General features: G+C 50.4%; 1 protein-coding gene across 5 annotated transcripts in view; it reads left to right on the forward strand.

The window, feature by feature from the left end:
- Positions 1 to 11,521, forward strand: part of Znf516 (zinc finger protein 516) — an 86,778-nt gene that overhangs the window by 62,023 nt on the left and 13,234 nt on the right. For all 5 annotated transcript variants that reach the window (XM_005356323.2, XM_026783476.1, XM_026783475.1 and 2 more), the window contains exon 3: positions 7,859 to 9,313. In XM_005356323.2, coding sequence (XP_005356380.1) covers positions 7,859 to 9,313 — 1,455 coding nt within the window. The remainder of the gene's footprint in view (positions 1 to 7,858; positions 9,314 to 11,521) is intronic.

Raw genomic sequence — 11,521 nt, forward strand, 5'->3', positions numbered from 1 at the left:
AGGTGTCTCCCCTGTTATGCATGGGCGAGGTGTCTCCCCTGTTATGCATGGGCGAGGTGTCTCCCCTGTTATGCATGGTCGAGGTGTCTTCCCTGTTATGCATGTTATGCAGTATTGGGATTTGAACCTTGTAGCTGAATCCACTGGCCCTGGAAAATCTCAGTCCCTGGCCATCTGGGGTGCCTGTGCTCTAACTTCCTAAGGAACTGTGTTGAAGTCAAGTTGAAGATGTCTCACCTGCTGGGGGAGACATCTTCAATCAGTTACTGAATCATTAGGGTATTTAAAGCAGGTTGCTACCTCATCAAATTGGATGCCTTTAAAAATACCAGACACCTTTGAAGTTGAATGCACAGTCTGTAATGTAAGCCTTATGCATATAGATATATTGTTTTGCTTAGATTAATTTTTTTCAGGTAGTTCAAGTCCATTACTAAAGTCCCCTGTGTTTCATGTTTGATAATATTGAGGAATATTGAAACCAAAACTAAGAAGTTTTAAGACCTTTGGATGAAAGTCCACATGTTGCATTGCAGGATTTGCAGATAGGTTTCCAAAGAAGTCATCGTGTCTGACACCCTTATAGTGCAAGCGCTTGGTGCATTTTCTGCTAATGAATACCTGCTTAGGAGTAGTCTGTCCTGCGGTGTTCTAAAACAGCAGACCACACATACGGAGCCTAGGGCTAGGAAATGGGTCATAAATTGGGTACATGCGCCACCTAGTGGTCATGCCCACACACTGTGCTGTCTACGACACTGTCAGGGCAGCTGTTGAGTCAAGCACTGTCTGCCTCTATTTCCAGAACACAGAAGGCTTGTGTTATGAAACGGCCTTTGTCTCCCAGTAAGGCACGTGCTGGTCCAGTAAGCTCCAAGATTCTGCTAATACATAATTCGGATCCTTTTTTTTTTATTTTTAAAAGAAGGATCATTATAGTTTTTTCATACAGTATACAGACTTTGGATTGATTTTGTGTTTGGATAAGTATACATTGCTACAGGAGACCTTTCTGCCACATTCATACTAGGCCGTGGCCGTGTTGCCCGTGTTGATGAGAGGGTACAGCCACACCTCTCCTTTGGAGCCTTAGCCTCCTCTTCCCTTTTCTCCTGAGTCATCTGTGCAAGTGCTCAGGTGAGCGGTTTATTGATGGTGGAGTTTTTGCAGCTGGAGACCCCATGCCCACCCCTTCCTGTGCAGTGTGGTGGGCAGTGGTGACGCCACGGTTGCACGCTGAGTTTTCACTGGGCTTTTCTGCTCACTCTTACCGACACTCTCCCTTCTCCCAACAGTTCTTGGGGGAGTTCTCTGGGGGAGCTCCTCCGTGGGAGGAATAACACATGCCCAGAGCCAGCCTAGCTTGCGTTTGTAAGTGAGGCTATCTCTGTCTAACCAGGAAATGGCTTTTAAACTTACTCCCGTTTCTTCTTAGCTTCATAGTTGGTCGTTAGTGCTGGAGACCCAGGAAGGCGTAGAAGACCTGGGGTAGCAGGAAAAAGACAGATTTCATCACTCTAGTGTGCGTCCAATTTAAAACAAGCTGTGAGGTTTCCATGCTGAGTTCAGAAGACTCAGGAAATTCTGGGTTGCTGGCATGGGATGGATTCTGTGGGTAAGGAACTGCTATTGAGTATCAGAAACCCTCGCTGAGGCCAGGGACCTTTGATTAACCTTCATACTGTTGCTGATTCTGCCCTTACTCATGAGAAAGCCTTTGAAAAATATTTCTCAGACTTTAAACTTTTTTGTGTGTGATTTGGCAAATTTGTCTGTTCAGAAACCCTGCATTTCCTTGGGAGTCAGTTTTTCTCTGCACTGCAGGTCAGGGCTTCTAGAAGTTGCTATGAGAGAGTTCCTACCATTCTGTCAACTTTCACAGACTGTTAAAGATTGTATTAGGTCAGAGTATGTTCAAACCTAGCTAGAGAAGTGGGATGTGAATGTGTGTGTATGCTATAGTTCTTACTGTGTGCGCCCCGGTGGGGAGAGAGCCTCTGTAGGCTCTGAAGCAGAGCTTCAGACCCCGGGCTGGGCGGAGCTCAAGAGACAGGCTTTTAGTTTGTGAGCACTAGGTGTTATGTCAACTTGACTCAAGTGAGAGTCATCTGAGACTAGGGAATCTCAATTGGTAAACTGCCTCCACAAGACTGGGCTGTAGGCAAGCCTGTAGGGCATTTTCCTAATTAGTGATTGATGGGGTGGGACCGGCCCATGGTGGGTGGGGCCATCCCTGGGCTGGTGGTGCTGGGTAATACAAGAAAGCAGGCTAAACAAGCCATGAGGAGCAAGCCAGTAAGCAGCACCCCTCCATGGTCTCTGCATCAGCTCCTGCCTCCAGGTTCCTGGCCCACTTGAGTTCCTCCCCAAGGGCGTTCTGTGATGAACTGTATACAGAACCGTGAGTGAAATAACCCTCTCCGGCCCAAGTTGCTTTTGGTCAAGGTGTTTCATCCCAGCAATGGTAACCCTAAGACAGTCTGCATGGAAGTTCAGGGAAGTTGTAGCTTCCACTCTCTGGGCTGCTGTGGGGTCCCCCCCACTTGATGTACTGGCTTGGTTTAATATCAGTTTTATTCCAAGCTGAGATTCCTGCTTGTTGTTCATCTTGTATGTTCTGTCCGAGACCCTACCATGTTGGTTCCCTAGCCACCAGGGCTCAATGGTGTCCTCTCTTCAGGAATCAGGATGCCTGTTGCTTGCTGTCTTTCCCAGGGTGACTCTCCCCTAGGCTCCTTGCCAGGTCTGGTACCCATTGTCTCGAGCAGTGCTGTCTGAGTGACTTAGTAGTTCCGGGGGCTCCTCCATACACTGTTTAGTGGTCCCCCCATCTTCCCTCCAGTTTGTACCAGTGTACCCCTTCTTAAGTGTGGCTCTCCTTGATGCTCTGATTCTCAAATCACTACCTTCCTGGGACAAAGCTTGCTGAGGTGCAGGAACCAAGTTCTGGAGTGGAACCAGCTGTTCTGGCAGCTGGCCATGTGAGGTGGGACACGGACTTCCTGCTGGGAGATGGCAGTTTAAAGGTCTGTTCTTATCAGTAGTTCAGAAATAGAAACTCGTGTAACTATTGGTCCAGTAGGGCCGGTCTCCAGATGGGGAGCACCTGCTCTGGAAATCTGACTGCAGCCAATGTCCAGGTGTGAGCATGGAGTTTGGAGAGCAGAAACCCAGAAGGAACCCCCCCCCTACACACACACACACACACACACACACACACACACACACACACACCCCAAACCCCAAACCCCAAACCCCAAACCCCAAAAGGCCAGTCTGGTCTGTGGAGCTAAGTTGCAGGACATCCAGGGCTATCCAGAGAAAGCCCTATCTTGAACAATAAAAAAGAAACCCATGGAGAGGGTACAGGGAACTGAGCTGGCAGACGACCGCTTCCCTCTCTGTGTGTCTGTTTACTTGGTTACAGCCCACTTAGCAGCACCATCAGAGACTCAGAGCACCAGGGCCCTCAGTGGCTTCCAGAAGCAAAGGCAGGGGCTGTGCAGCCTCAGCCCTAGACAGTATAGCGGCCAGGCTGGGGGCAGCGTGTATGCCAGCCTTCTTCAAACCACAGTGACTCCAGAAACAGGGCTGAGTGGTGTATACGCGAGTCTGCCTTCTGAGCTGAGCCATGATCTTGAAGTGAGAAAACCCCATGTGGACTCAAGAATCGGCCAGCTTTCCATGACTCTGCGGTGGGATCTCCCAGAATCCACTCTGCTGATTTATAGATTGGGTTTTCTTCTCAGCTTTTTTTCTTCTGTATTTGTTTTCCCCTCATGATTTTAATTGCCAATATTATTTTTAAGTAATTCACCATGCTGCGTGTGTTCCATCTCCACATCATTTCCATTACTGGATACATAAATCATACAAAGACCTTTATGGAATTCATATGTGTTCTGTGCAGTTTTGCAAAGTTGGCAAAACTACGTTATTGCAAAAACACTGTACACATCGGGCATGCACGAAGGATCTTGGCTGATGCTGGTGAGGGAAGACACGGCTGTGTGTGGTCTGTTTCGTTAGAGCCGCTGTCACTCCAGACGTGGTGTTGGCAGCTGCTGATGCCGTGGTGACCATTGTGGCAGTTTCTTAATTAGCATGGTCTGGCTGCTCATAGCTTCTGTCTTAGTGTGCCTCGAAGTTTATACGTATGAATTTACATATATTCTGATGATTTGAAGTAGCATAGAAAGTCTATGAAGTGTTCATGTTTTTATATGACTCACAAATAAGTCCTCCTTTTAGGGTGTAAGTAAATGTCTTTTGGGCAATTTTGTTTGGTTTTAGAATTTTTAAGGGTGTGTGTGTGTGCACGCGTACACACGCACACGTGCTCACGTGCACCTATGCACATGCTAGGAAGCTCACATGTGGAGGTCAGAGGGCAACTTCATGAAGTAAGTTCTTTCCTTCCACCATGTGGTCCCGGGGATTGAACTCACCGTATGCTTGGCTGCAAAGCCCTTTTACCTAACACTGAGCCATCTCACGGGGTCTTGGAAATTGGTAGTTTTAACCCAGAACTAGAAGTTTGATTGTTTCAGAATTTTAAGGAATTAGGAGTTTTTATAGCTTAGAGATTCCGATATTTGGATTTCAGTGTTTGAGATCTTGCTGTGTGGGGTTGCATCCTCTAGGATTGTGGCCCAAATGCCTTTCATTTGGTCTGACCCTCAGGGCAGGAGTCAGAGTCATTCATGTGGCACGCCCTTAGTTTTCCCTGTCTCCTCGTTATTTCTACTTTGTCCCTTTTTAGTTTTGCCCTGCCAGGTTCCAGGCTTGTGTCTCTCTGTTGTCTGTGTTCTGGCCTTTGTCCTAGCTGTGGTCACGGACGACTGTGCTGGTGGCGTCCTATGCATATGAACACCATAACATCTTCCCTCCTCCTGTAAGGCACCATGGACTTGTCTCACTGGGCCGTATAGAGTCGGCCACATTGTCCTTGACCCCAAGATGAGCGCCTGCCTGCCCAGGCATTCCTCTGTGTCCTCAGCTTAGAATGCTCTCATGAAGGGAGTCACATCATCCATGGGCTTTTATAATACATTATCAAACCCAGCATAGAGTACTTAGAAACTGTTGGTATCTCAGGAAGAACACGGCCAGGGTGCATGGGATGGCCTGTTTGGCTTTTTCAGTAACGGCAGTCAGTTGCTGACTGTGTTTTTATCTGTGTCTGTGAGCCACTGCCCCTGGTACTCTAGCCGTTCAGTATATCCGACAAGCCAAGCCCACGTGTGTCGAGCACTCAGTACACAAATGGATCCAGTAATTCACTTAGGGGCCTCTGTGTGCTCTGTTGTCATGGAGCACACTCAGAGGCACAGATGTGCCCCCAGCCTAGTGACATGAGGTGGGAGGAGTGGCTAGACTCCTCCTGCTTGGGAACCCATGGTTTGCAAACCCTTCCTGTCTCCGATACCCTGGACTGCAGAGGAACACTGTGGGAAGCTGGAGCTGCTTCTCCTCCTCTCTGTCCTGTGTTTGAGCTGAGCAGCTGGGGGTGGCAGACTGCGGGACTCCTGCAGGTTTCTCCCCTGTTGTCCTGTGGGTGGAGCCAAATCGCTGAAATTGCCCAATGAACTATTCAGAAGTGTTTGGCTACATAAAGAAAATGTCATTCATTCACAGTGGATGCCCCAGTCTCAAAAATGTTAAAAAGTCATGTTCTTGGCTTTCTATTGGAAGAGAAAGAATTGGAAATTTCAGAACTACATCATTCCGGTTTCATTTCTGCTGCTTTGATTAAAAAAAAAAAAAAAACAATACCTTGATGGAACTCGGTGCAGAGGAGAGACTAGGTTTGGCTTGCTGGAAAGTGACGTGATCAGAGGAGGATCTCTTCTTGGTCCTGGTTCCAAACCCCACTGAGGAGCCATGATTGGGACCCCTGAGAAGAGCCGTGGTTGGCGGATGTCAGTGATGAACATCTGCTCCCTCCAGGGTAGCTCAGTGTTGTGAGTCCGTACGCCATTACTGCTAGGAAACATGGTCGCACCCCACTCATTTTCCTCCTCATTTCCCAAAGTCTCATGGTGTCCACATTCCAGGCGGTGACGATGGTGTCTGCCATGTGGTTTCTAAGTCACTCTAGCATAGGCTCAGAACAGACGACTTCCCTGACTCTCAGTCACCTTCAGCCGGCTTTTTGGAACTGAGCAGAGTGAGGACGTGGACACCCCACCCCCCCATCTTACCTGACCTCAGCATCCTGTCCCAGTTGCTAGGAAACTGGAGTTGAGTCATGCCTGCTAGCCCCCTCTCCTCGGAAAGGAGCATTATCTCTGTTTCTCCTCTCGGGACGCTGTCTGCCATAGGTGCTTTCTTGCCCTGACAAAGGCGCCTTTGACAGTTTGTCTGATAACGTTCCCGAGCCCTATCTCTCTAACCTACAGAGAACACTTTAGAAGAACTGAGTAAGTCAACACCTGCATTCTACCTGATACTCAGATCTCTGGAGCCTTTGGAAACTCCTGGCCCTCTCACGAGTGATTCTGGACATCTCAGTCAGTACTCTAAGGGTCAGGGCTGTGAGCCAAAAGCCCTGTGTTTGGTTCATCAGTGGTAAAGAGTCTTTGTGTTCTCTAGCGAGGCCTTGGGCATCTCCGGGGCACCTCCTGCAGATTCACACCCAATTGTGAATAGTCCCAAGACATAGTGAAAATTTAAGGTAGACTTTGTCAAGGTATGTCCTGTCCTAGGCTCAGACCCATGTGTGAATCAAACCAGGACATCAGTACAAATTTAAAGGAGACTTTGCTGTAGCAATGCAGAACCTAGCCCTAACCAGCTGGCGGTGCAGCTAGCACATGCTCCTTCTAGGTCAGGGGGCTGGGTGTGGAACCCACAGAATACCCTCCCATCTGCACCCACCTCCCCTGCCCTGAGCTCCCCACCCCTACACTTGGAGCCCAAGCTTAGTGAGACACTTAGAATTCCTATCAGTTTTTGGGTGACCTGTAGGTGATACCGTAGAAAGACCTAGCATAGCAGAGCGGGGGTGCATAGGCACAGGCCTGCAAAGGGAAACTTAGTATTGAGATTTTAGAGTTAAAAGTGGCCTTCCTGATGAGGAGGATTCTAAAGGTTGGGCTGAAGTTATTCTGCAGCCTGCAGTTTCTGAGATGAACCTGGTGGTCCTAGGGACCATCTGTTTCCCTACTGTTCAGTGTGATCAGGGTTATGGAGGCCTCCGTGCTGGCTTTTACCACAGAATGCTCTGTGGCGACCACAGATTGCATGAATGTCTTGCAGAGAGTTCTAGAGCATATAAATTACCATGTGGCCACAGTTAAACCCCCTTCCCTGTTTCTTTGAAAGTGTTATTTTATTACAGTTGTTTGTTTGCGTACATGTAACATGTGTGGGACTGCATTGCACGTTCAGTATGCACATGGAGATCGGAAAGTAACTTGTGGGGGTCTGTGCCCCCTCTGTTTACAGCGTGGCATCTGGGGATCCCACTCGTGCCTTCAGGCTTGGCAGCAAGGAGCAAATACCTTTCCCTAGTGAGCCTTCTCGCTAGCCCTCAGTTTCTAATTATAACTGGCCACCTCCTCTTTAATCAGTAGTGGTGTAGTTACATGTAACAAGATACTGTGATTTCTTCACCCGTCTTTTGGGTCATTTCAGTGGATTGAAAACTGACAGCCCACCTGATATAGCATTACCTCTCTCTGTGTAGTTCATTCCAGACCCAATCTCAGAATGCCCTGTTTGCTGATACCAAGCCCTGGTCCTGATGTGAGGCAGGCATGCCCTGGAATGCCTGCCTAGCCTCTCGATGCCCCGTGTCTTACTCTGTTCTGATGAGAAGTGGTTAACGTCCCCTTTTACATTTTGCATCCTGCAGGGGGCCAGCCACGGCACTGCTGCTCTTCTGGAGAGGTGGTACCCACCGTGCTCTCCAACGGAGACCAGAGTCACAAACTCGGAAATAACCTGCCAGAGAAAGACATCAGCGAGCCCAAGGTGGGAATTGCCACGCCATCCGTGTCCATACTTGAAAGCAGCAGCAGAGAGACTGCCAAGGGTCCTGAGCAGCATAGATTTTCTCTTGACTTAAAGATGCCAGCATTTCACCCCAAGCAGGAGGTGCCCAGCATGATTGACCGGGTAGACTTCCCTTCAAGCATGGAAATATCTAGCCTGCAGCTCACCTTGGACAGCCAGGCTGGGCATCCAAAAGAAAAGCTGTCCGATTTGCACAAGGAGCACTGTGGGGCAGGAAAGCGGGCACCCGCCCCTGACTTGGTTCCGCTGGACTTGAGTATGAAGTCGAGCCGGGATGACCCCAGCAGTAAGGACGCATGCTCCCTGCAGGCAGCCCTGGTCATTCACCCGTGTCCTTACTGTAACCACAAGACCTACTACCCCGAGGTTCTGTGGATGCACAAGCGCATCTGGCACAGGGTCAGCTGCAGCTCTGTGGCGCCCCCTTGGACTCAGCCCAACGGCCACAAGAGCATTCGCAGCAGCCTGGTTTTCCTTGCTCGCAGTGGGCGCACAGGTCCTCCGCCTGCTCTTGGGGGCAAGGAGTGCCAGCCACTGCTCCTTGCTCGCTTTACCCGCACCCAGGTGCCAGGTGGGGTACCAGGATCAAAGAGCAGCTCTTCTCCCCTTGGGGTGACCACAAAAGCCGCTAGCATGCCTAAGAATAAGGAGAGCCATTCTGGGGGCCCCTGTGCTCTGTGGGCCTCCAGCCCCGATGGATATCGACAGACCAGAGCTGGCCATAGCCAGGAGCCTCCCAGTGCTGGTGTGCAGGGACCCCTGACCAAACCCAAGCAGGAGTCCAGCTCCAAGTCGGCACCTTCCCCAGTCAGCGGGGGCCTTAGCAGAAGTACCACCCCCACACCTTCGGTTATAACCCGTGTAGGTGCCCAGCCTTCAGCCAATAGCAAGCCGGTGGAGAAACTCGGGGTCCCTGCAGTGGGGGCTGGCTTTGCCCCTCCGAATAAGCACAGTGCCCCAGACTCTCTGAAAGCCAAATTCAGTCCTCAGCCTCAGGGTCAGCCTCCCACGAAAGGCGAAGGAGGCTCTCCTCTACCTCCCCGAGAACCCCCTGTGAAGGCGGCCCAGGAGCTGAGAACGCTAGCCACCTGTGCAGCAGGGTCCAGAGGGGACCCAGCCTTGCAGGCCCCACCTGGTGCGCCCCCCATCTTACACTCCATCAAGCAGGAGCCGGCAGCTGAGGGACAGGAGAAACGCTTGGACATCCTCAGTATCTTTAAGACGTACATTCCAAAGGACTTCGCCACACTCTACCAGGGCTGGGGTGTCAGCAGCCCTGGGCCTGAGCACAGAGGTAAGAAGGCTGGGCCCCTTTCCTCCCTGGCTGCCCTAAAGGTCATGGGTATACATACCTTCCTGCCTGAGTCTTCAAGGCAGAGAGAGACCTGCAAGTTGCAGGCTCTTCCTGACCCGGCTACCCTGAGCTCAACAGTTCTTCCTAGAGACTGTGTGTGTGGGTCAGTCTCAATCTTTGACTGTCCCCTTCCTGTGGATACTGAATTAAGAAACCCACTTAATTTACTCTGTAACACTGCAGCTTGACAGAAGCAGACAGGTCTGACCACACTTCATGTGGGCACGTTAAAGCGTTGGTCCACATTCACTGTGGTTGCTTCCTAAAAGAGACGTAGCTGTCTTTGTAGTCCAGTACTTGGATCTGGGATCTTGGCAGCACCATTAGGGTACTGCAAGGCTGTGGCACCCCCGGAGACCTGGGTTGGTAGTCTAATCCTCTATGGCAGTGGATTGCTGGTGAGATTATTGGTTTTCACTTGATTTGGGGCTGTGTCTGCTGGTGAGGTTCCTTTTTCTCTGTCTCCGGGTTGGCTATGTGGGAGGTTCTTGGGCCCGCAGTCCTGTGCTGTTTGTGGATTGCCCTGTCGTGAGGTGCCAGAAGGGCCAGCTGCGGGTGGGAGGCTGTTCTCCGTTCCCCCGGTGCGTGCCTTCTTGGCTGTCCAGTTCTTGACATTTCTTTCCCCTGTCGTCCTGACCTTTGGTGACTGACCCGGATGTCCACACCATGTTCTAGTGACCGACTCTGATCCTCTCTTTAAACCAGTTACTTCTGGTGGCCTCTGTGACGAATCTGGCTCTTTACTGCCAGTGTATGCCATGGTGAGCTCGGCTGCCAGGGATCCCACACTCAGGAGGCGATAAAAGTTTCAGTTAATCAGAACTAACTGCTGTGTGAATGGGATACCAGCTTGAGAGCCAACAGCTCCTTGTGCTTCCCTAGGGCCTCAGGCTGTGGAGACAGGAAGAAGATGGCCTGCTTTGCAAGTCCCTCTCCCCCACTCCTTCTGGCCCATGCTGCTCCTGCCCTGTGTGTGCCCTATGTTAATTTGGGTTAGTCTAGGTGATCCTTTTGTAGGGATGGGTTGTGGGGCCCCCTACTTTTGTTGCTGCCTTAGGGGCCAGGACTCAGAATAAACCCCGCTGTCTTCACTGTCTTTCTGCAGAGTGACTGCGTAGTCTGGAAACCCAGGGTGTACCATCAGTGGTTTGTTCATACAGTAGTCGTGGAAAGACACTGTGTCCTCAGTCTGCAATGCCTGTGTTATATGATAATATGGATTGCAGGTGGGGAAAAGAGATAATTTTGGATAAAACATTGTGCCTAAACTCCCTAATGGAAACAAAAAAAAAAAAAACAAACAAAAACCCGTCTCATTGTTTTGAGTAGTTTCTAGCCGTGTCTTTCTTCTCACACATCACCCATCACAAGGTTATGGTGAGAAACCCTGCCATCTGCACACGTCTCTGTGCACGGGCAGAGCTGTGTCCTCACGGTGGAGAGCCTGTCTGTCTCCTCTCTCTCTGCACAGGCAGAGCTGTGTCCTCACGGTGGAGAGCCTGTCTCCTCTCTCCGCAGCCCGAGGCTCTAGGCAAACACACTGCAGCTGTCTGTGTTCCCAGGTAGTCTTCTATTCAAATCACAGAGATCTTTGAGTCACTTGGAATTCTCCAGCAGCTTGGGTGTGGTATCATTGGCTATCATGGGCAAATGTCCTTTCTTATAAAGTCGAAGGACGGTGCTGTGGCGGATGTGTGTCAGCTCAGCGCACACCGCTTGGACAGGAAGTAGACAAAAATAGTTAGAGAGAGATAATGACTTAGAGATGGGGGCTGTATGGCAGCTGTTGGCACTGTTGGCATCCCTTGGTGTCTCTGGTGTGGCTGGATGAGGTGTTTTGGTGCCAGAGAAGTATACCTAGGAAGGTTCTAGAAGAACTGTGAGTGGACCGTTGTCAGGCATTCAGCTGGGTAGAAACGGAAGGGGACAGATCCTTTTTCAGATGAGCGTTCCCAGAAAGGAGACCGCTCTCCACAGGCTTCCTTCCTGTCAGCACTCGACTGGAGTGGAAGTGTGCCCCTAAGTCTGCAGAACCCAGGGGATCTGATTGGATGGCTGAGCTCTGTTGTCGAAGTGTGCCACTAAGTCTGCAGAACCCAGGGATCTGATTGGATGGCTGAGCTCTGTTGTGGAAGTGTGCCCCTAAGT

Source organism: Microtus ochrogaster, chromosome 18 (assembly GCF_000317375.1).
Source record: "Microtus ochrogaster isolate Prairie Vole_2 chromosome 18, MicOch1.0, whole genome shotgun sequence".
Taxonomy (NCBI): Eukaryota; Metazoa; Chordata; class Mammalia; order Rodentia; family Cricetidae; genus Microtus; species Microtus ochrogaster.